This window comes from Scyliorhinus canicula, chromosome 6 (assembly GCF_902713615.1).
Source record: "Scyliorhinus canicula chromosome 6, sScyCan1.1, whole genome shotgun sequence".
Classification (NCBI taxonomy): domain Eukaryota; kingdom Metazoa; phylum Chordata; class Chondrichthyes; order Carcharhiniformes; family Scyliorhinidae; genus Scyliorhinus; species Scyliorhinus canicula.
This window is the reverse complement of record NC_052151.1, coordinates 126,588,765-126,613,566: the sequence shown is the minus strand read 5'-3', so window position 1 is coordinate 126,613,566 and position 24,802 is coordinate 126,588,765. Positions and strand designations below refer to the sequence as shown.

The 24,802-nt window shown below is 45.0% G+C and overlaps 1 protein-coding gene across 14 annotated transcripts in view; it reads right to left on the bottom strand.

Moving 5' to 3' along the window:
* dnmt3ab (DNA (cytosine-5-)-methyltransferase 3 alpha b) overlaps positions 1 to 24,802 on the bottom strand; it is a 709,318-nt gene that overhangs the window by 87,150 nt on the left and 597,366 nt on the right. For all 14 annotated transcript variants that reach the window (XR_005460997.1, XR_005460998.1, XM_038800092.1 and 11 more), the window contains 2 exons: positions 15,640 to 15,785; positions 1,116 to 1,206 (listed from right to left, as the gene is read on the bottom strand). Coding sequence is in view for 12 of the 14 variants with exons in the window: in XM_038800092.1 (XP_038656020.1) it covers positions 1,116 to 1,206; positions 15,640 to 15,785 (237 nt within the window). In the remaining 2 variants the exon portion in view is untranslated. The remainder of the gene's footprint in view (positions 1 to 1,115; positions 1,207 to 15,639; positions 15,786 to 24,802) is intronic.

Below are 24,802 nucleotides of genomic sequence, written 5' to 3'. Positions count from 1 at the left end.
AAGAGTGCACATCTCTCTTCAAATGCACATCTTCGACTAAGGCCCCCAGTGCAGCTTCGGAAACGTTGGAGTTGGCTGTCTGCCACGTTGTGCCATTTTGCCATCCTTCCCAGTCAGAATCAGTTGCAAAATAAATTCCAGCACCTGCTCCAGTTGCAATGGTCATGCTCCAGTCCATTTTAAGAGTTACAGGCTCTAATTAAGTAGTGCAGCCTACCTTTACCTGGTGCTAGCCTCTCACAATTTTGGTCCCCACAAGGAGGTGTACAGCCACTCAACAGTGTGGTTAGCACTGGCTACATGCTGCAACAAGAAGGTAGCATGTTGCCTGCATTGGAAGCAAAGCGCATAATTTAATACCCCTTTGCAATCCCCATTCCCCTTTTTCCATGTTATTGAATTTAGCCCCCAAGTAGTTAAGACCACTACTGCTAACTGCAATGCATAAATACTAAATTTATCTGAATTGAAATCATCTGGTTTATCATTGTACTCGCTGAATCTTCAACTCAGAAAGAGTTTCTGATGCTCTTTCAATATTTTTTTATTTGAAATAAGCAAGATATTAATGCTACTCTGAGTAATCGGTTTTGTCTCTATACTTCATGAACATAATGTAACCAACAGAGCAGATGAACAATCTTTTTCTCCCTTACAGGAAGGGAAAAGGCAAAGGGAAAAGTTTCAAATGATAATTTTTGGCAAAGTAGATTTTGAAAAAGTTAAATATTTGTTGTACTGATAAGTGTCCAACACAACAGAGCCTTAAAATAACAGTCTGTAACTGGACATATCAGATACAATAAAACTGATTTTCAATGGCACATTTGGTTGAACAATTGCTCTTTTACCTCATGGACTTGGCAAAAATCAACTGAGAGGATCATAGACCCTTCCCCATTTAGTAGGGGTAAGTGTCAAACTACAAGAGGAAAGATAAAAAAACTGTTCCTTTGGGCAACCACCGAATTGAAAAGTTAATCATCCCAGTCAGCAAGCTGAAGGAGAGTCTGTGGTGCTAGGAGTGGAATTAATGGAATAGCAATCAATTCAAGCACCTGGGTGAAGAATGAGATGGACAACTGGAAATAGTAGCAATTCTATAATTCGCTCACCATAAAGTCCTTTTCTGGCAGGATTCACTATGGATAAGTCATTGCAGGGGCTTCCACCAATCACCAGGTCAAATGGCCCCCACTCCAATAGCTGAAAGAAAAATTAATCAGTTTAGCAGAATTTCAAGCCACAGTTACTGTGCTGTCATGACATGTCACAGTCAAACCATCAATTTAATTTGTTGTAGCTGACTTAATTGAATAATTCAGGTGTTGAAAACCATATGGGCCATTTTCTGGTCCCTACTTTATTTTGAGATGTAAAGCTTTTCTGGAAGTAGAACACCGACTATCAGTTCTTTTGGTTTAAATAGAAACTGCTCCTACAACTCAACAGCATAACCAGCAGCTGCTAAAACATGGTGGCTGGGAAATTGGGCTTGTTAGTACTTGTTTTCTGGGGCTATGAGTGCCCTTGGAGCTTCAGAATGGTGCCCGTTGTGTGTGTGCACACTTGTGGAATGAAACACACATATTGGTGCAAGTTTTGGTGTGCAAACAGTGAATGTACTACTGGGTGTACGTACAGCAGACAGACCGACATTAGTTAGTCAACCAGCAACTAAACTGTAAGAAGTTGATGATCCTTTGAAATAGTCCTGGTGGGGGCTCTTGGTTATGTTCAACACATGTTCAGCCATGCAAGATTAAGAGAGGGTGTTGGTTGAAGCATTGAACTCTCAATTTAGAGAGTGGTGCACAATTCTCTGGCTGTCTGCCTCTGCATTCATCCCTTCAGACCAATATCTGCATAAACAACAAACATGGCATTCCACTTGGAATACAGCATAATTTTGAAAATGAACAGCTGTCACATGAAGCAGGGCAATATACTAGAACAAGGAGGACATGGAGAGGGTCTCTCAGCCAGAGGTAATAAATATCCAGAGTGATCAGGGAGCAACTCTCGGTGAAGAATAATGGGTGAGGTGTCTGCGCTTCAGTAAGGATGCCTCCATTGAAATTTATTGTTTACTGCCGCAACAACTAACCTCAGAGCTGGCATTAACCTCAATCCCTATGACCATTAATGTGACCATGGTAATGAATCTTTATCCACTCAACTCCCTCCAATCTGGAGCTGGAGATAGTTGCAACATCTCACTACTTTGCTGTCCACTGTCATTGAGGCTCTGTATTCCAAGATAGCTAACTACATTTCAATCTCTCTTCAGAACAGCAGTTGAGGTAAGTACATGACTTTGCTAGGACTGCTGGCTTCCCTATGATATAAAGTGCCAATGTCCACACGCAGATCATTTTTCAATCACCAACCAACCCGGAACCAAATGGGTTCCTCTCAATGTCCAGGGTGTGTGTGAACATTGGCAGTGAATCATTCAGGTTGATGCTTAGTATCTTGACAGCAGTCATGATGTCTTCTTTCTGGATTTGAGCCATCATGGCAAACTAAAAGGGGGTTATTGGGGGACAAAGGTTATCCACTGATTATATAGTTGATGACTCCGGTGTGCAATCCAAGCATACTTGGGCAGCACACATATAATCACGGCCATGCGGCCACACAAACCATGAGACAACTGGAGCTCTAAAACAACGGTTTTGTTACCAGAACTGCTCTGGACAAACCCTGGGTGGGATTCTCTGCCGGCGTGATTCTCCGTTTTGCCGGCGCCCGGGGGTTTTCCGACAGCGTGGGGCTGCCCCACAATGGGAAAACCCCATTGACCATCCGGTGTAACGGAGAATCCCGCTGGCGGGTCGAGGCTGAAAAGTGGCATGACGGGGTGGAGATTCCAGCCTCCTGTACCTAATAGTGCGTGTGTCAAGATTTGCAGTGGTCTGTGGCACCCAGCACTATCTCTTTATCATGAAGGAACAACCCTTGTCACCAACTGCACAGCAAGCAGCAGTTGAGGAAGTAGGAGGAGAGAATGAGGGAGGAAGGAGGCAAATCAGAGAGCCATTTTCTGCCAGGGTTTTCCTTAAGGAACTCATCGGAGTGAAAAACTGTGAAATGCAACTCCAATTCCTCATTCACTGAGTTCCACACTGTACCTTCTCTCTGTTACAGACCATAACATCTATTTGGCAATAATGCAAATATGCAACTCAACACAAAATGAACATTCCAAACTAAATGTAAATCAAAGCATGTCATATTGCACACACATTTCAGCAAATCACCTTTGAGCATTTCCTTAATGCCTGTCTTCCATGTGTCTTTACCTGTTCTGGTACTTTCATGCCAGTAGCTGCTGCATGCCTGGCCGAAAGCTGCTGATTTTCAATTGGGGAAGATTGTAGCTGGTTATTAAAGATCACCTCATTCATCTCGGGACCTAGAAAACCCTCGATGGACAACAGCACTTTGGCACAACTACCTGGGCTGGATGACTGACCGGCAACAGCAAGGGTACAAGTGGAGTCATTTCAGATAGAGATGAGGAATTTCTTCTCTCAGAGGATAGTAAATCTGCAGAATTCTTTACCAGAGCTGTAGAGGCTGGGTCATTAAGTACGTTCAAGGCTGAGATAGACAGATTTTTAATCAGAAAGGGAATCAAAGGTTATATGGATAAGACGAGTAGGTGGAATTGAGGATGATCATATCAGATCAGTCATAAACTCATTGAATAACAGAGCCAACCCAATGGGCCGAATGGCCTACTTCTGCTCCTACATCTATGGTCTTATGGGAGGACAAACGCATGAGGAAATGGAGAAGGCCAGTAGGCCCCTAAAGCCTGCTCCACCACTTGATAAAATCATTGGCTGATGTGACTGTGACCTCTACTATTCTGTCTACCCCTACAAACAAACATTCACGCTCCTCACTGACCAACTGTCGGTAGCTTTCATGTTCTATAATGCACAGCGGGGCAAGATAAAGAACGATAAGATCTTGCGGTGGAGGATCGAGCTCTCCACCTACAACTACGAGATCTTGTATCGTCCCGGGAAGCTAAACGAGCCCCCTGATGCCCTATCCCACGGCACATGTGCCAACGCTCAAGTGGACCGACTCCATACCCTCCACGATGACCTCTGCCACCCGGGGGTCACTCGTTTCTTCTATTTTATCAAAACCCGCAACCTGTCCTACTCCATCGAGGAGGTCAGGACCGGCACCAGGAACTGGCAAATCTGCGTGGAGCGCAAGCCGCACTTCTACCGGCCCCTTTGAACGCCTCAGCATGGACTTCAAAGGGCCCCTTCCCTCCACCGACCGCAACACGTACTTCCTGAACGTGATCGACGAGTACTCCCAGTTCCCGTTGGCCATCCCCTGTCCCGACATGACCGCTGCCACTATCATTAAAGCCCTCTACAGCATCTTTACCCTTTTCGGTTTCCCCGCCTACATCCAGTGATAGGGGGTCCTCCTTTATGAGCGACGAACTGCGTCAATTCTTGCTCAGCATGAACATTGCACAAGCAGGACAACCAGTTATAACCCCGGGGAAATGGGCAGGTGGAGAGGGAGAATGAAACGGTCCTGAAGACCGTCCTACTGGCCCTACGGTCCAGGAATCTCTCAGTCTCCTGCTGACAGGAGGTCCTCCTCGATGCACTCCACTCCATCCGATCACTGCTGTGTACCACGACCAACGAAACACCTCATGAATGTCTCCCCTAGGAAGTCCTCCTCCGGGACCTCGCTCCCAACCTGGCTGGCAGCTCCTGGACCCATTCTGCTCCGCTGGTCGAGAGGGTCCACCTCCTTCACGCTAACCCGCAATATGCCCAATAGAGCCTTCAATTGTCCTACAATCTCACTTCGGGAATTATTGATCGTGCATTAGACTGCTGCGAGACGCCACAAGTCCCTTTACACACTATAATACAGTATAAATATTTCCCACTTTCTCTGTTAGCTTTGACAAAGAGTCATCGAACTTGAAACATTAGCTCTTTTCTCTCCCTCCAGATGCTGCCAGACCTGCTGAGATTTTCCAGCATTTTCTCTTTCGTTGGCCATCAGGTGCTGCATCGTGGTTGAATTCACAGAGTTGGTCAACATTTGTATGCTGAAAAGGATGGGCACCATGCTTTGCACCGAACTGGTGCTGGACTCCTATATATTCATTGACATTGACAGACAGTTTTGGCTTCCCAATACATTGAGCATTTTATTATGCATACCTATCAGCATTGTTCTCTAGACTGCTCCATCAAAGTACACATATGAGTCCTCTGCAGCAGAACGCATGTGCAATCTTGCCCTCCGGTAAGCAGGTGCCATACACTCTCCTTGCTCTCTGTCCTTGGCTGCAGGCCAAGGATCCTGTTATATGCCACATGCTGATTCACCTCAAATCTATTCTCCAATATAGTCACAGAACCAGTATCAGGTCACACCTGCAAGTGTAACACCAAGTGCCAAGACTGTATTTTCATCTTTAGTATTTTGTTGCTGTTGCTTCACAAAGGACAAAAAGATAGGGTTATTGTGGGGGAAGTGGAAAGTAAGCAGTGCACCATCTGCGACTTGAAAATCCTTAGAGAGTGTGGGAGGGGCATTTTGGGATTGAAGACAGGGGATTATTTATGAGAATTCTGACTTCCGGTGGAAGCCATGAAGTGAGTGGTCACAAATAAGGTGGTTCCTGCCTGAGGTCGGATATTTTGGCCCTTTCTGTCAGTGGGACTGTTCCAGGTGGAAATAGTGGGACTATTAAAGAGTAAGGTATTCTCCTTTGTGGGGAATATCATAGGAGTACCAGCAGAGGAGTGCATCAAATAAGGGGCACTTTTCAGAACAGGAGGACACCTGTGGCGTAGCAGGGGTAAAGATGGTATCGTTGCCCGTACAATTGTTGATGGAGCAGTTGGTCAAATTTTTTTAAAAAGAGGCAGGTGGCCTCAGAGGACCTGGTGAAGGTGGCAGAGCCGATTTGGGCTTCCCTGGAGAATGTGATGCAGAGGCTGGAGGCACAGAATGCGTCAATCCAAAAGGCGTCTGATCACAAGGATAGGATTGCCTCTTTGGAGGCAGAAATGCCGATAATGGCGGATGGTCAGAAAAAGCTGAGGGAGTAGGTTGACGACCTAGAGAACAGCTCAAGGATACAGAACCTGAGTATCATGGGGGTGCCTGAAGGTATTGAGGGAACAAGAACCATGGAATATGTGGCCAAAAGGTTTGAGAAGATGGTGGATGAGGGCTTTGATGGCCCTCCTGAGGTAGATCGGTCACACCGGTCATTGAGGAGGAAATCGAGATCAGGGGCCCTACCACGGGCAATCATCATGAGGCTACATCGGTACTTCGACAAGGAAAGGATCCTGAGGTGGGCAAAGTAAATCTGGGAATGCACCAAGGAAGGCGATATGCTTCGTATTTGCCAGGTCTTGGGAGCAGAACTGGCTAAGCAAAGGGCCGGTTCAGGTAAAGGCCCTATTCAGGGACAAGGTGCGGCTTGGAATGATGTTCCCTGCCCGCCTGTGGGCCATGCATGGGGGAAAGGAGTATTACTTCCATTTGCCGGGTGAGGTGAATTACTTTTTAAGGGACCATGGACTGGGGGGGGGGGGGGGGGGGAGAGAATATTTGAATACTTTTGATTTTGCGTAGATTCACCAGTGAAATGGACTGGAGGAATTCTACTCAGGAAGGTGGGAATGGTATGGTTTCGCGTACGGTTGTTATGTTTGTTTCTGCTAGCATTACCCACTCTGTATAGTTAATTATGTAGAAGAAGAATTTTGTACCATTTTGGGGGTGTCTAGTGGGTAGCACGGAGGGGGGGAGGGGGGGGGGGATATGAAGGAGCTCGGTGCGACGGGGTGACAAGGTGAGGCGGGGAATAAGAGGGTTTTGTTATAAAGGAAGCGTGTCCTTTGCCTCGGGTGGGAGGTCCCCCTGCTAGCAGCTATGCTAGTTAACGGAAATGAAGTGGAAGGGGGGGAGGGGGGGGGGGCGGAAAGAGCTGTGGGGGGCAATGGGCTGGTTATTTTTTTTTGTTCTTCTGGTTTCTTTGTCTTTGGTTTGGGTTGGGATAGTGGGCCAGGGGTTGCTTTGTTGGGGATAGGAAGGGGGGAGTTACTGGTGTTGAAGATTGTGTTTTGGAGGAGGTGGTTGGAGGGGGATGGTGGTGGCATTTTTGAGGGGACTTGGGGGGTGGTAGGTGAACCAGGGGCCTGGGGGAGGCCATTGAAATTGGATATGGCTGAACGGGATTGGGGGGGGGGGGGTTTGGAGCCCCTTGACCAGATAGATCTCATGGCATGTTACTGGATTGAATGGGCCGATTCAGAGGTCTTGTGTTTTTGCTCATTTAAAGAGGTTGAGGCAGATGTGGTTTTTATGCAGGAGACGCACCTGAGATCATACGAGGTTGAGGAAAGGTTTTGGGACAAGTGTTTCATTCGGGATTGGATATGAAGCGAGAGGGACTGTGTTGTTAATTAGTAAGGGGGTGGCTTTCTCGGCAAATAGCATAGCAGGGGACTCCGGGGGTAGGTATTTTATGGCAAATGGGAGCGCCAGGTGGTGCTGGTGAATGTCTACGCCCAACTGGACAATGTGGATTTCATGAAGAGGGGTTGCTGAAGGTTCGGGATTTAGACACGCACCGGTTGATTATGGCGGGGGGGGGGGGGGGGGGGGGGGGGGGCTGTATTTTAACAATGTTTTGACCCTAGGCTGAATCCGTCATGCCTCAAGTACTTGAAGATGTCGGCGATGGCAAGGGAATGATTGGGCTTTCTGGAGCGAAGGAGGGGAGGGAACCCATGGGCAACCGAGGACAAAGGAATTTTCATTCTCGTGTGCATTGGATGTTTTCCAGAATCAACTTTTTTGTTTCGGACAAGGCTTTGTTGGTAGGGATGGTTGGGACCTAGTACTCAACAATTGTGGTGTCGAACCATGTGCCGCATTGCATGGATTTGTGCTGAGGGAAGCGGGGGTTTCCCCAGTAATCTCAGTGGAGGCTGGATGTGGGATTGTTGGCTGATAAGGGGGCATGTGAGAAGATGGAGGTGGCTACATCCACCTATGTTGAGCTTAAAAAAAGTGAGGAGGTATCTGCTTCCATGCTGTGGGAGGCGTTAAGGCGGTAATTAGGGGGCGATCTCATTTCGATCAAGGCGCATAGAGATAAAGCGGAGGGTTGGAATGGCAGAGGTTGGAGGAGGCCATTCGAGGTGTGCATTAGAGGTACTTGGCGGCTCCTGAAGAGGGCTTGTAGAAGAAGAAGCTCCAGACAGAGTTTGGGCTTTTGTCCATGGGGAAGGAGGTGGGGCAGTTGCGCCAGGTGAGGGACGTTTTATGAGCATGGGGAGAAAGCCACTAGGTTGCTCATGCATCACTTGAGGTGGCAGGTAGCAGCGAGGGAGATTGGACAGATAAGGGTTTCGGGGGGCAGAGTGGTCACTGAGCCAGGTAAGGTGAATGGAGTGTTTTAGGCCTTCTACTGAGGACTGGGCGGAGGACTTGAGCATGAGGCAGTCATTGGATGGCGTGGATTTTCCGGAGGTGGAGGAGGGGTGGGTGCAGGGGCTGCGCGTTCCAGTTGGGCTGGAGGTGATGAGGAGTATTGGGTCAATGCAGTCTGGGAAGGCCCAAGGTACAGATGGATTCCCAGCGGAATCTTTTAAGACGTTCGCTACAGAGTTGGGCCCTCTCCTAGTGAAAATGTTTATGATTCGGTGAATATGGGGGAGCTTGCAACCACACTAGTGCAAGCATCAATTTTGTTTATTTTAAAGAAAGATAAGGATCCAGAGGAGTTTGGGTCGTGTCGTCCGATATCGCTTCTGAATATAGATGCAAGGTTGTTGGCCAAGGTACTGGCAACGCGCATGGAGGATTGCGTGCCAGGTAGGGGCGGATTTACTATGAAACTAATGAAGCTTAAGCTTCAGGGCCCCTAATCCCAGAGGGGCCCCAGAAGCGACTTTAGTCCACATTGCTTAAAAATTTTGGATCTACTGTATGAGAAGGGGTTTAAAAAAAAATATTAATAATGTAGTGTAATTCAATACAAAATAATAGTTAAAATAAAAATTAAAAGATTATTAAAGTATCACGTAGGCTAGCCGTAAACGAAAAAACGTTCAAATTAAGGATGTTTCATTCTAAATATATTTAATATGAAATAATTATAAATAATTTAGAACATAAGAACATAAGAACTAGGAGCAGGAGTAGGCCATCTGGCCCCTCGAGCCTGCTCCACCATTCAATTAGATCATGGCTGATCTTTTGTGGACTCAGCTCCACTTTCCGGCCCGAACACCATAACCCTTAATCCCTTTATTCTTCAAAAAACTATCTATCTTTACCTTAAAAACATGTAATGAAGGAGCCTCAACTGCTTCACTGGGCAAGGAATTCCATAGATTCACAACCCTTTGGGTGAAGAAGTTCCTCCTAAACTCAGTCCTAAATCTACTTCCCCTTATTTTGAGGCTATGCCCCCTAGTTCTGCTGTCACCCGCCAGTGGAAACAACCTGCCCGCATCTATCCTATCTATTCCCTTCATAATTTTAAATGTTTCTAATCATAATTTTAAATGTTTCTATTTCACTATTTCACTATTAATATTTATGACAGAAATACAAACAGTAGATGACGTGTCGTAACAAAAAAGGGGAGCCATTGAAAAGGCAATCACAATGCTAAGAATTTATACCACAAGTTGGTAAAGCTGGAATATGCTTTTTTTAACAGTCGTTTGCGAAGATGTGCTGGAGCGTTTCAACAAAACAAGTAAGAAACTCCTGGTTTTGATATATTTGAAGGTTATCTTCTGCTATCATCTTTACTTTTGTTTGTTAAAGAACTCAGAGAAAATTCAGCCGATAGGATTGCACACTATGAGTCAGAAGCAAAAGGTTTGTGTGAAGATATCACCTCAAGTTATTCTGATGCTTCCAAACGCATTGTTGCAAGGACATTTTCAGATGGAACAAGTGGTATTCCTTCTTTGAGAGGAGTTGACAAACTTAGGATAGAAGTTCTATATCAACTCTATGACTGCTTGATAATCCAGTTACGCAAGAGGATTGACCCATATGAGCGGATTGCGAAAAGGTTCAAGTTCCTCTCAGAATTGGTGAACAATTCTGAAATTGATGAGGGCAGTATTAAACTTATAATATCGTATTACAAAGATGATATTGACCACAAATTAGTCAACGAGTGTTATCAGTTCAAAGAATATTTGCACCTTAGGAAATCCCAGAACACAGAAGAAAACACGCCATCTAAAATGCAATGCACAGAAGTTCTTCAGCTTATTTGTGAGCAACACCTAATTGAAGTGTTCCCCAATATTATTACTGCGCTTAAGCTGTACTTGACAATGCCTATCACGAGCTGTGAAGCAGAAAGGAATTTTTCAAAGCTATCATTTATAAAGAACAAATTTCAGTCTACCATGACTGAAGAGCACTTAAATTCTTTATGCATACGGTCTCTAGAAAATGACATTCCAAGGAAGCTCTCATATGACAAAACTGTACGTGAATATGTTGCTAGAAAAAACAGAAAAAAGAGTATTTTGTAAAATGTGCTTCATGTAGTATGTATTCTCATAGGTGTCTAAAATAAAAGATTATATTGACTGTGGTCTTTTCTATGTTTTATTTCATCATTCTATGATGCATCATGCATGTATATAACATTTCCCTAATTTTCATCCCCCATAACTCGAAAACTATAAGGCATAGGAAATTTTTATTCGCACCAGTGACTTTGACATGTGAGATAATCCAATACAGCAATTTTAATCAAAATCTGAGATGTAGTGGTTAAATTTTTAAAAAATTTGTGGTGATCTGTCATGGAACAACCCCATTGAAGAAGATAACAGTGGTTACCCAGACCTCGTTGCTGGTTGCGAAGGGGCCTCCATAACAGTTCAAGCTTCAGGGCCCCAAAAATGTAGGTCCGCCACTGGTGCCAGGGATGATAGGTTAGGACCAAACAGGGTTTGTGAGGGAGAATAGTTATTGTCAAATATTAGAAGATTATTAAATGTGGTGATGATGCCCCCGAGGGGTCAGGAATCGGAGGTGATAACATCCATGGACGTGGAGAAGGATTTTTATCGGGTTAAGTGGGAATATCTGTTTGAAATGTTGGGCCGGTTTGGTTTTGGGGTAGGGTCGGTGGGCTGGATTAAGATGCTGTACAGGGCTCCCACGGCCAGTGCAGATACAAATAATACAAGTTTGGGGTATATTTGTCTGCACCGGGGAACGAGGCAGGGGTGTCCTCTGTCCCATTTGCTTCTTGCTTTGGCAATCGAGCCATTGGCGATGCCGCTTAGGGCTTTAATGGGGTGGAGAGGTATAGAGGGGGAATGGAGTGTCGAATGTCCCTGTACACAAATGACTTGCTGCTGTATGTCACAGACCCGGCTGATAGTATGGATAGAATTATGAGGGTATTGACAGAGTTTGGGTCTTTTTCAGAGGACAAGCTTAATGTGGGACCGAGTGAGGTATCCCTGGTCAATGTTCAGATGCAGGGGAGGGGTTTGGAGAAGTTGCCATTTCGGCTAGTCAAGTCGAGTTTTTGATATCTGGGAATGAGGGAGGTGCATAGTTGGGCTCAGTAACATGAACTGAATTTGGTAGAGGGATGAAAGAGGACTTCAAGAGGTGGGATGTTCTGCTTTCACTGAACTAGAAAGTGAAGCTGACGATTCTGCTGAAGTTTCTGTTTGTCTTTCAGAACCTCCCAATTTTTGTACCTCAGTTTTTTTTTTGGGTGGTTTAATAGGCTGATTTCGTATTTTATATGAGTGGATAATGTACCTTGGATTAGAAGGGTGTTTCAGGAGAGGGGATTTGCCGAATTGTTGAATTATTACTGGGAAGCGAATGTGGAGAAAATTCGGAAGTGGGTCATGGAGGAAAGGCTGGTGTGGGGGTGGATGGAGGAGGCTTTGTGTAGGGGGCGCCGCTTCTTTCTCGCCGACTAAATACTCTACGAGCCCGGTGATGGTTGCATTGCTAAGAATCAGTGTAGGCAACATTTTACGATTGAGGGCATGTCGCTGTGCGCACCGGTCATAGATTTATTCCAGCATGGCTGGATTTAATGTTCAGGGAATGGGAGCAGGAGGGTTCAAAGATCTGGTCTTGACTCCTGCCAAAGACTGACACAGCTATCTGCTCCCACTGTCTTTTGACTGTGCAACTTGAGTGCTTTCTTTCCTCTTGTGGACACTTCTCCTCTCAACCTCCATTACCTCCAGTGCAGCCCCAGAAAATCTTGAAGTCTGCTCTTTTGTTGCTTTCCAAGTCAGATGTTCTTGAGCCAACTTCTTCTCCAACCATAATGCATTTCCCCCATAAGAAGTGCATGGATAGTTTTAGTTGATGTAAGGCACTCAGCATATTGGTCCCCTGCTGATGTGTCCAGCCAATGTAAAGTGTGGCTACTACTGGCAGAGAGTGTTCAAGTGAGCAGGCAGCACAAAAATGGCTTGACACCTAATATTGCCGTCAATGGGGCTGAGCTGAATTCACATCATGATCCTTGCATCTATATTCTGGGACTATCCAATTTCACCCTTAAGTGTGCCTTGGAATAGCAGGATATGGGCCGGGATTCTCCCCTACCCGGCGGGGCGGGGGGTCCCGGCATATTGGTGTGGCGTGAACCACTCCGGTGTCGGGCCTCCCCAAAGGTGCGGAAGTCTCTGCACCTTTAGGGGCCAAGCCTCACATTGAGGGGCTAGGCCCGCGCCGGAGTAGTTCCCGCTCCACCGGCTGGCGTGAACGGCCTTTGATGCCACGCCAGCCGGGGCCGAAAGGACTTTGCCGGCCGGCCGGCATAAGTCCGCGCATGCCCCAGAGCATCAGCGGCTGCTGACGTCATCCCGGCTCATGCGCAGGGGAGGGGGTGAAGACCATGGTGAGGGCGGAAGAAAAAGAGTGCCCCCACGGCACAGGCCCGCCTGCCGATCGGTGGGCCCCGATTGCGGGCCAGGCCACCGTGGGGGCACTCCCTGGGTCAGATCGGCCTGTACGCCCCCCCAGGACCCCGGATCCGCCCACGCCGCCAATCCTGCCGGTACCAGAGGTGGTTTAATCCACGCCGGCGGGAGAGGCTTGACAGCGGCGGGACTTCGGCCCATCGCGGGCCGGAGAATCACCACGCGGGGCCCGCCGACCGGCGCGGCTCCGCCCCCACCGAATCTCGGGTGGCGGAGAATTCGGGACACGGCAGGGGCGGAATTGACGCTGGCCCCGGTCGATTCTCCGACCCAGCGGGGGTCGGAGAATCCCACCCATAATCTCAGAGCCATGTTTCTCCAGGTTCTCCAAATCTGTAAAACCATCCACTATTCCATGGCACTTTACGTTGCACCACACCACACAGAAAGTTTCTTAAATTAGTCTGTGTTGGATTTCCAAAGTCATGACAAAGCTGCCAATTTTTACCTTCAGTTTTTCCTCCTGATATGAATTCTTTTTTATCAGAAAAACACAAGCTGGGTCTGATATGGGCTAAAGGTTTGAAAATGTTTATTTGGATTGATTGAACTGCACTTAAATATCAGTCAGCTCCCATTGGTACTGTATCAAAACTAGGGGTGATTATTTCAATTCACTTTTAAGTTTTTGAACTGATTACACTATAAAATTGAGGCAGACTATTTGCAAGGTCAGAAACTCCAGTTATATTTGAAGAGGCAGCTTTAAAACTATAAGTTTCCTCAAATCTCTCATTTTCCTTCCTTGTTCTCATCTTAATTGAAATTGTTAATGGTTCTCTTCAGATACTGTACTTCTTTTTTAAATCTGCCACCATCACCACGCTCCCCAAATAAAAACCATTGATCCCACTGTCCTTGCAAGCAAGCCCAACAGTCAACTTCTCTTCCTTTTCCAAATTCCTTAAATGTGTCGTTGGCTCCCAAATTGATGTCCATCTTTCCCAGAACTCCATGTCCAAATACATCCAGTTAGATTTATACCTCTATCACAGTCATGGCATAAATGACATCCTATGTGACTGTGACAAAGGCAACCTCTCTCTACTCATCCTTCTCAACGTATCGGAAACTTTTGACAGTTGACCACATCCTTCTCCTCCAATGCTTTTCTACCATCATCCAGCATAGTGGGACAGCACTTTCATAATTCCGTTCTTACCTTTCTAATCAGAAATAGGAGTCTCATAAGAATGGCTTCTCTTCTTGCTCCTGAAACATCATCTCTTGTGAACCATAAATTCTAACCTTGTGATCCCACTTCTATATTTCTGATGGAATGCTGTCCAAAGTCATCCAAAAACAATGCCACTTTCCACATGTACGCTGATGGCACCCACCTCTAACTCAGCAAAACCTCTCTTGACTCTTCCATGGTCACTAATTTATCAGACTTCTTGTCAAGCATCCATTACTGGATGAGCAGAAGTTTCCTCCCACTAAGTATTGGGAATACTGAAGCCTTTGTCTTGGTCTGTGCTACAAACTCTTGTTCCTTAACTACCAACTCTATTCGTCTCATGGCAACTGCACGAGGCTTCCCTATTTCTTTCCTGTTTAAAAAGCTCCGTAAAATTTACTTATGACCAAATCTTTTGTCATTTGCCTTGATATCACCTTGTATAGCCCGGTATCAAACTTTATTTTACAGCATTCATGTGCGTATATGTTTTATTGCATTAAAAGTGCAATTTACATTCAAATTGTTGTCGTTATTATAGCCTTGAATTCCTGGACTAACCCTTTAAAAAAACAGCTGAGAGAGAATGAGTTTGAAATTAAATTTGAAAGCTAAATAGATCTAATTTGAAACAAGATTGATTATTTTAGATTTGGGTTCTAAGGGTGAGACTTACCGAGCGACCCGCTGCGGGATTTCCAGCTGACTGCACCGCCATTTGCCGGGAAACCCGTGCGCCATCGGTGGAACGGAATGTCCCACCGGTGAGAACAGCCGGTAAATTCTGCCCTAAAGTTTTGCTGTTTTTAAATTTAGAGCCACCCCATCTGAATGATGAGTAAAATTGATTTTTCTCAAGCTCAGAAGGACAATTACTGTTATAATTACTTTGCTCAATTTGAATTGTGGGTAATTTGTTTTTTTTTGTGGGTAGAAGACTTCAAATGAACGAATAGATTGTACTTATCGGTCGGGCTGGCGTTAAAATCTGGGACCACTGTCCCCAAACCTCCCTTATCTCCTTTACAATGTTCCTTAACAACTACCTCTTTGACTTAGTTTTTGGCTAACTGACCTAACATCTCAATAGGACTGGGAGCATTTGTGGTCAGAGAAAAACTGAGTTAACATTTCAGATTTGCGACCTTTCATTTGACTCTGTTTCTAGCTCCACAGATGTTGAATATTCCCGGCATTTTCTGTTTTCAAACTTCCAGCAACCCCAGTACTTTGCTTTTGTCCTAGTACCTCCTTGTTACATGTCAAATTTAGTTAAAAATAGGTATTTTAAAAATAAAAAGCAGCAAAATGGATCAAATAAAAAAAATAGAATATTATTAAAATACCTGTAAAACCAAATCTATTTGTTAACAAATATTAATTTTCTGGTGCATGGAATCAATTTCAAAAGTATTCACGTACATGTCTGCGAGTAACATTTCGAACATCTCCCACATACATGATCTTCCCTTGGTGTCGAACCATTCCCACAGTGATGGAATCATCACAGACCTCCGATGCAATGTAGCGTTCCACATGGATCCCCAGATCCCTTAGCACGAGGAGCCCTGCAAATAGACAAACATAGTTGAACTTGCAAAGAATAAAAATGGTTCAGCCTACTGTTTAACTCATCTTTCCTTGATAAATGATGCAAAGATAATACTGGTAGACACAGCTAAATCCTGGCAAGTGCACACGAAAACTGCTTTGGCTCAGTCACCATTTTAACTCATCACAGCCAGACACGATGCCTCAACCTACATTCCTTCTTCTAATAAGACAAATATTAAATTAATAAATATTTCAACATTGTTATACGTATATTTTTGATTCACATTAGGAAACCTGATTCTTTTAAATAATTATTCTTTCATTGGATGTCGACATTAATGGCAAGGACAGCATTTGTTGCCCATCCCTTCTCGAGTGTCTTGCTAGGGCCATTTTAGAGGGGGCATTGCTGTGGATCTGGAGCCACATGTAAGCCAGACCAGGTAAGGGTGGCAGATTTCCTTTCCTAAAGGCATTGGTAAACCAGATGGGTTTTTACAACAATCGATAGTTTTGTGGTCACCATTGCTTTTTACATTTTTTTTTCCAATTAAGGGGCAATTTAGCGTGGCCAATTCACCTACCCTGCATATTCTAGGGTTGTGGGGGGTGAGACCTATGCGGACAAAGGGAGAATGTGCAAACTCCACACGGCAGTGACCTTGGTCTGGGATCAAACCCCGGTCCTTGGCACCATGAGGCAGCATGCTAACCATGCCACCCGTGGTCACCATTACAGAATCACAGAATACTACAGTGCAGAAGAGGCCCTTCGGCCCATTGAGTCTGAACCGATGCATGAAAGGCCCTGACCTGCCCACCTAATCCCACTTGCCAGAACTTGGCCCATAGCCTTGAATGTTATGGCATGCCAAGTGCTCATCCAGATACTTTTCAAAAGGATGTGAGGCATCCCACGTCTACCACCCTCCCAGGCAGCGCATTCCAGACTGTCACCACCCTCTGGGTAAAAAGGTTTTCCCTCAAATCCCCTGAAATCTCCCACCCATCACTTTGATCTTGTGTCCCCTCGTAGCTGACCCTTCAACTATGGGGAACAGCTGCTCCCTACCCGCCCTGTCCATGCCCCTCATAATCTTGTACACCTCAATCAGATCACCATCAGTCTTCTCTACTCCAGAGAAAACAACCCAACCTATCCAACCTCTCTTTATAACTTAATTGTTCCATCCCAGGCAACATTCTGGTGAATCTTACTGAGGTTAGCTTCAAATTCCATATTTGATAAATTCAATTTAAATTCTACCAGCTACTGTGATGGGATTTGGACCTGTATCCCCAGAGCCTCGGCCTCTGGATTAATAACCCATTGTCATTACCGTGATACTACCATTTCCCCTAGGAGATGACATCTGTTTTGAGACAGGATTTCAGCTGTCTGTAGGTAAGAAGCTTGACACCATCGAGGGAAAGTAGTACCCTTGACTAGTACCTCATCCACCACTTTCAATATTCACTCCCTCCATCACTGATGCAGTGGCAGCAGTGTGTATTATCTACAAGATGCACTGCACAACTCACCAAGGTTCCTTTCTTCGCACCTTCCAAATCCATGGCCTGTACCATCTGGAAGGGCAGGGGCAGGAGATGCAGGAGAACAGACCACCTGGAAGTTCCCTTCCAAGCCACACCCCCATCATGACTTGGAACTATGTCGCCATTCCTTTACTGACTCTAGGTCAAAATCCTGGAACTTATTTCCCAGCAGCACTGTGGGTTACCTACACCACGTGGACTTCAGCAGTTCAAGAAAGTGACTCACCAACACTTCCTCCAAGCAATTAGTGATGGGCAATAAATGTTAGCCTGGACAGCAATGCCCACATTCCATGAACTAACTTAAAAAATTGAGGCAATGGATAAAGAACATTATTTAAGACCCTTAGAAATCCTAAGGTATTAGCATAATCTCCATATTCAGATCCTAACTAAAATATCTATGTCATTGGTGTGAATGGTACAATTTACTGTGCTGGCATTTATGTTCTGAAGAGTCACATGGACTCAAAATGTTGACTTTGTTTCTCTCTCCGTAGATGCTGCCAGACCTGCTGAGCTTTCGCAGCATTCTCTGTTTGTATTTCAGATTTCCAGCGTCCACAGTATTTTGCTTTTATCTTATGCTTGTAATATTGATTTTCAGTCACTGTTCAGATCTGCTTTGTGGAGTTATTACTGATACAACAGCTGGGTAAGGACCATTTTCAATTGAACATTCTTCATGTTTGAAAGAGGCAACTTTTCTTATTGTTTTGTTACTTAGAATAAAAAAAACACAACACAAAAGTACAGGAAATATTAAACAACAACATTTATCAAACACATTAGTGGTGGTGGAACACAATTTCCACATGATTTGGAAACACAATTAACAGAACCAATTGACAATTTTGTTGACCCTTGGAAATAAAACCTACCTCTTACACCGGGCTTTTGCTCACCTCTTGTTTACTTTTTTTTATGGACTACATCTGTGAAATACCTTGCATGTTTTTCTATCTTAAAGTTATAAATATATTACTTATCCAAGGAATCAGCCTCATGAATCTTACTTGCACCCCCTCTGAGCAAGTACAACGGCACGTACAATAAAGTCAATTTGTAAGGAGACCAACTGTGCACAGCACTCCAGATTGGTCTCACCAATGATTACAGTAAAACTTATTTACTCTAATGCTTTTTGTAATAACGGGAACACACTATTTGCTTTCATAATTGTTTTCATTCATTCATTCATTAGTGGCCTTCCAATGAGACGATGGTTTGTGTCACGGTGGTCAATACTGTGATAAGCATCACCTGGTGTGGCTCAGGAGACCCACTCTGCCATGTCAGCTTCTGTCAGTACTACAGACAATATTATGGTGGGGGTGGGTGGGTCAGATTGGGGGTGGGTGCCCTGGGGAGTCTTGTATGGCGTGTGAGGCTGGGTTTTGGTTTATTAAATAGTTATTCTGGGGTTAGAAATGAATTTTTCCTTCTAACTTTTCAGAGCAATGTTCATGGTAAAACTGGCACAACCATCCGCAGTTAGCAGTTTAAAACACTTCTGTCAGATAATTCCCAGCCCAGTGCAATTGTCCAGAGGAAGTTAGCATGACTGGACAGTTGCCAGATAAACCCTTACCTGGGAAGCTCCTGGAGGGATTCCCCAGCCACCATTAGGCTACCCCCTAAATGTGATGCTGGGGACCCAGGAGGTTGTGAGTTTGTAATCCACAGAGGTGTCTAGTGGTCCCTGGAAGCCATCTTGAATTTCAGTCTTTTAAAGTGTAGCTTTTGAGAATCTAGTTTAAGAGTCACAATGGGCTACAACTTCTCCAGAGTGGTTGTCAGCATTGGACTGTCACTCTGTTCCCACATACGTGGATTTTCTTCCAAGCTTGTCTTGTTGCTTTTTATAAATGGGGAACTGGTGACCAGAACCCACCAGGGGCGCAGAGGTCAGTACAACCTACAATGGGGAGAAGGTCATGCCTGTGTAGTACCCTGGCTGGGCCTGGGTGCTAGCTGCGGGTGGGACTTCCATTGGATTGGATTGGATTTGTTTATTGTCACGTGTACCGAGGTACAGTGAAAAGTATTTTTCTGCACGCAGCTCAACAGATTATTAACTATATGAAAAGAAAAGGAAATAAAAGAAAATACATAATAGTGCAACACAACGTACACAATGTAACTCCATAAGCACTGGCATCGGATGAAGCATACAGGGGTGTAGTGTAAATTAGGTCAGTCCATAAGAGGGTCATTTAGGAGTCTAGTAACAGTGGGGAAGAAGCAGTTTTTGAGTCTGTCTGTGCGTGTTCTCAGACTTCTGTATCTCCTGCCCGATGGAAGAAGTTGGAAGAGTGAGTAAACCTTGTGGGAGGAGTCTTTGATTATGCTGCCCGCTTTCCCCAGGTAGTGGGAGGTGTAGATGGAGTCAATGGATGGGAGGCAGGTTTGTGTGATAGATTGGGCTGTATTCACGCTCTCTGAAGTTTCTTGCGGTCCTGGGCCAAGCAGTTGCCATACGAGGCTGTGATGCAGCCCGATAGGATGCTTTCTATGGTGCATCTGTATATGGATACAATGGATACAACGATTTTCTACTACTGGGATGCCACATTTCACGGAGTGAAGCCTCAATATTAGACATTTTATCCACTGTAAGGTATATCATAACATCCTGATTTGCCTACAATAGTAAGGATCCTGCATTGGGCATGTTGACTGTCTAGCAGTTATCCTCGGGAAAATCCTCAGTGGCGGAGCGGTAAGTTCACCACAATTCTATCTCAACAATTATTTAGCAAAAACTCCCGCTTCATCATTTTTCTTCTGGTTCTTTCTATGTCCTCTCTCTATTTTGCCTTTCTGCCTTCTTTCTGTTTTATTGGCTCTGGCTTCCTTTGTCTTCACTATCTCTTGTTTTAGTGTCTAGGTGAGAGCTATAGCCAAGGCAGCCAGCCAAGAGGTAGCACGGTTGTTTCATGTTGAAGTGTGGCTAGTGAGTAGGTAGAAGGGTCAGGCTGAGACGTTACATTTTTTGGATGATCATGAAAGGCAACAGTGGAGAATGGGATTTAGGCAGAACTAATGGTCAGTTTACTGCAGCGTGTATGGTGCTAGTTAATTTGTGGAAGTTGGGGAATGAGTTGATATAAGATGAAGAGGCATGGTGTTGGCCGGTAGACTAGTAGAGAGATGGCAGCTGGTAATTGCAAGGTGGGACGGGTGTGTGCATAGGGTGGAGAGGGAAAAGAGAAACAAACTGAAGTAGTAGTAATGATGGTGGGGGTGTGTTTGTGTGTGAGTTGGAGGCGGGGATGGAGAAGGGTGTGGCACAGCAGACAAATGTGGTACAGTGCAACCTACTAATTCGGGAAGATGGAGGAATGAAAGATATGTACAACATAAGCATATTGGAAGTTTACATTTTAAACGGATTTTCTAATCATCAGGCGATGGACCTGGACGGGATCCCTGGTCGTGCACTCAGAGCCTGCGCATACCAGCTGGCAGAGGTATTCAGACATCTTTAACCTATCCCTACTCCACTCCAAGGTCCCCGCCTGCTTCAAGAAGACCACCATCATACCGGTACCAAAGAAGAACCAGGCAACGTGCCTCAATGACTACCGCACGGTGGCCCTGACGTCAGTTGTAATGAAGTGCTTCGAGAGGCTGATCATGAAGCGCATCACCTCCATACTCCCGGAACGCCTTGACCCACTTCAATTCGCATACCGTCGCAACCGGTCCACATCAGACGCCATTTCCCTGGCCCTACACTCATCCCTAGAGCATCTCGAAAACAAGGACTCCTACATCAGACTCCTATTTATTGACTACAGCTCCGCCTTCAACACCATAATCCCAGCCAAGCTCATATCAAAGCTCCAAAACCTAAGACTTGGCTCTCCACTCTGCAACTGGATCCTTGAATTTCTGACCAACAGACCACAATCAGTAAGAATGAACACCAACACCTCCTCCACAATAGTCCTCAATACCGGTGCCCCGCAAGGCTGCGTACTTAGCCCCCTACTCTACTCCCTGTACACACACGACTGCGTGGCAAAACGTGGTTCCAACTCCATCTACAAGTTTGCTGATGATACGGCCATAGTGGGCTGGATCTCGAATAACGACAAGTCCGAATACAGGAGGGAGATGGAGAACCTAGTGGAGTGGTGTAATGACAACAATCTCTCCCTTAATGCCAGCAAAACTAAAGAGCTGGTCATCGACTTCAGGAAGCAAAGTACTGTACACACCCCTGTCAGCATCAACAGGGCCGAGGTGGAGATGGTTAGCAGTTTCAAATTCCGAGGGGTGCACATCACCAAAAATCTGTCCTGGTCCACTCACGTCGACGCTATCACCAAGAAAGCACAACAGCGCCTATACTTCCTCAAGAAACTAAGGAAATTCGGCATGTCCACATTAACCCTTACCAACTTTTACAGATGCACTATAGAAAGCATCCTATCGGGCTGCATGACAGCCTGGTATGGCAACTGCTCGGCCCAGGACCACAAGGAACTTCAGAGAGTCGTGAATACCGCCCAGTCCATCACACAAACCTACCTCCCATCCATGGACTCCATCTACACCTCCCGCTGCCTGGGGAAAGCAGGCAGCATAATCAAGGATCCCTCCCACCCGGCTTACTCACTTTTCCAACTTCTTCCATCGGGCAGGAGATTCAGAAGTCTGAGAACACGCATGAACAGACTCAAAAACAGCTTCTTCCCCACTGTCACCAGACTCCTAAATGACCCTCTTATTGACTGACCTCATTAACACTACACCCTGTATGCTTCAACCGATGCCAATGCTTATGTAGTTACATTGCATATCTTGTGTTGCCCTATTATGTATTCTCATGTATTTTCTTGAATTTTGTTTAATTCCCTTTTCTTCCATGTACTGAATGATCTGTTGAGCTGCTTGCAGAAAAATACTTTTCACTGTACCTCGGTACACGTGACAATAAACAAATCCAATCCAATCCATCAGCAAATGGCAGGAGAATTCCGGCCCTTATGTAAAATGTTGGTATATCTGTTAATATATTTGTTGTGTTTTGGGATTTTGTAATATTTTTTTTTTTTTAATTTATTTTTTTTAAATTTAGAGTACCCAATTTTTTCCAATTAAGGGGCAATTTAGCGTGTTCAATCCACCTACCCTTGCACATCTTTTGGGTTGTGGGGGCGAAACCCATGCAAACACGGGGAGAATGTGCAAACTCCACACGGACAGTGACCCAGAGCCGGGATCGAACCTGGGACCTCAGCGCCGTGAGACTGCAATGCTACCACTGCGCCACCGTCCTGCCCTCATTCTGATGAATGTAATTTGGTTCAGATTTGTTAAAATTTGTCTAAAGCGAGTTCACAAATACTTAAAATTGAATTTTACACCATATGCTAGAACCAATAGAACAATGTGAATAAGCTGACCGAAGATACAATTAGCAACCACTGTAAGTGACCTCCCATAAGGTCAGGGAGAATAATTAATTAATTATCTTGCTAAAATCAATGTTTTGCTTCAATTCATATACACACATTCATCGATCAAATTTATATATTGTTAAAATGTTTGGAATCCGATATACTTGTTGGGCATGATTCTGAAGCCATCCAAAGTGTTCCGCACCAACTTAAAACTCTCAGATGACACATAAAGAACGTCTATCAGCAGCATCATTTAAACAAAAAGCTGACAATGGAATGAGCTATTTTAATATTTTTATAACTCAATGCAGACTGGAATTATCCTCAAAATAGTTTCGGCAGTGGGGCATACGTTCAGTAATAGTAAAGGCAAACCTCTATGTAATAAATAATCCAAAGTACAACAAGAGAAGGAAAAATGTTTAATTTAAAACACCACTGAATTACATCACACGAAATGGTGTCAGCCGTAGCTCAGTGGTCACATACTTACTTTATAATCAGGAGGCATTGGTTCAAATCCTAATCCAGAAATGTATGCATGTGATCAATGCTGACAGGTCAGTGCAGCACTGGGGGACTGCTGCATTATTGAGGGTGATGTCTTTTGAATGAAATATTAAACATCGGCCCCAACAGGAACATAGGAACAGGAAGAGGACAAGTCTCTGCCATCATTTAATGAGAAGATGGCTGATCTGTAACATTTTATACTGTTGCCTCGAAAGATTATCTAACAATCAAATACAGTGATGACCTATTGGTTTTGTGGGAAGGTCCCACACTTCTACCAACCTTTCCATGAAGAATTGTTTCCCAACTGCTTGCCTGAATAGCCCGGCTCTGATTTGAAGATTACGTTCCCTTATCCTGGACTCGCCCACCCGCAGAAAAGTTTCTCTCTCTACCCCATAAATTCTTTACAATATTATAAAATCCTCTGATCACTCTTTTACCTTTTATATTGCAGGAAATACAACACTATAGAACATAGAACATAGAACGATACAGCGCAGTACAGGCCCTTCGGCCCACGATGTTGCACCGACATGGGAAGTCAAAAACGAAAGGCCATCTAACCTACACTATGCCATTATCATCCATATGCTTATCCAATAAACTTTTAAATGCCCTCAATGTTGGCAAGTTCACTACTGTTGCAGGTAGGGCATTCCACGGCCTCACCACTCTTTGCGTAAAAAACCTACCTCTGACCTCTGTCCTATATCTATTACCCCTCAATTTATGGCTATGTCCCCTCGTGCTAGCCACCTCCATCCGCGGGAGAAGGCTCTCGCTGTCCACCCTATCTAACCCTCTGATCATTTTGTATGCCTCTATTAAGTCACCTCTTAACCTTCTTCTCTCTAACGAAAACAACCTCAAGTCCATCAGCCTTTCCTCATAAGATTTTCCCTCCATACCAGGCAACATCCTGGTAAATCTCCTCTGCACCCGTTCCAAAGCTTCCACGTCCTTCCTATAATGAGGCGACCAGAACTGTACGCAATACTCCAAATGCGGCCGTACCAGAGTTTTGTACAGCTGCAACATGACCTCATGGCTCCGGAACTCAATCCCTCTACCAATAAAGGCCAACACGTCATAGGCTTTCTTCACAACCCTATCAACCTGGGTGGCAACTTTCAGGGATCTATGTACATGGACACCGAGATCCCTCTGCTCATCCACACTGCCAAGAATTTTACCATTAGCCAAATATTCCGCATTCCTGTTATTCTTTCCAAAGTGAATCACCTCAAACTTCTCTACATTAAACTCCATTTGCCACATCTCAGCCCAGCTCTGCAGCTTATCTATGTCCCTCTGTAACCTGCAACATCCTTCCACGCTGTCTACAACTCCACCGACTTTAGTGTCGTCTGCAAATTTACTCACCCAACCTTCTGTGCCCTCCTCTAGGTCATTTATAAAAATGACAAACAGCAACGGCCCCAGAACAGATCCTTGTGGTACGCCACTCGCAACTGAACTCCATTCTGAACATTTGCCATCAACCACCACCCTCTGTCTTCTTTCAACTAGCCAATTTCTGATCC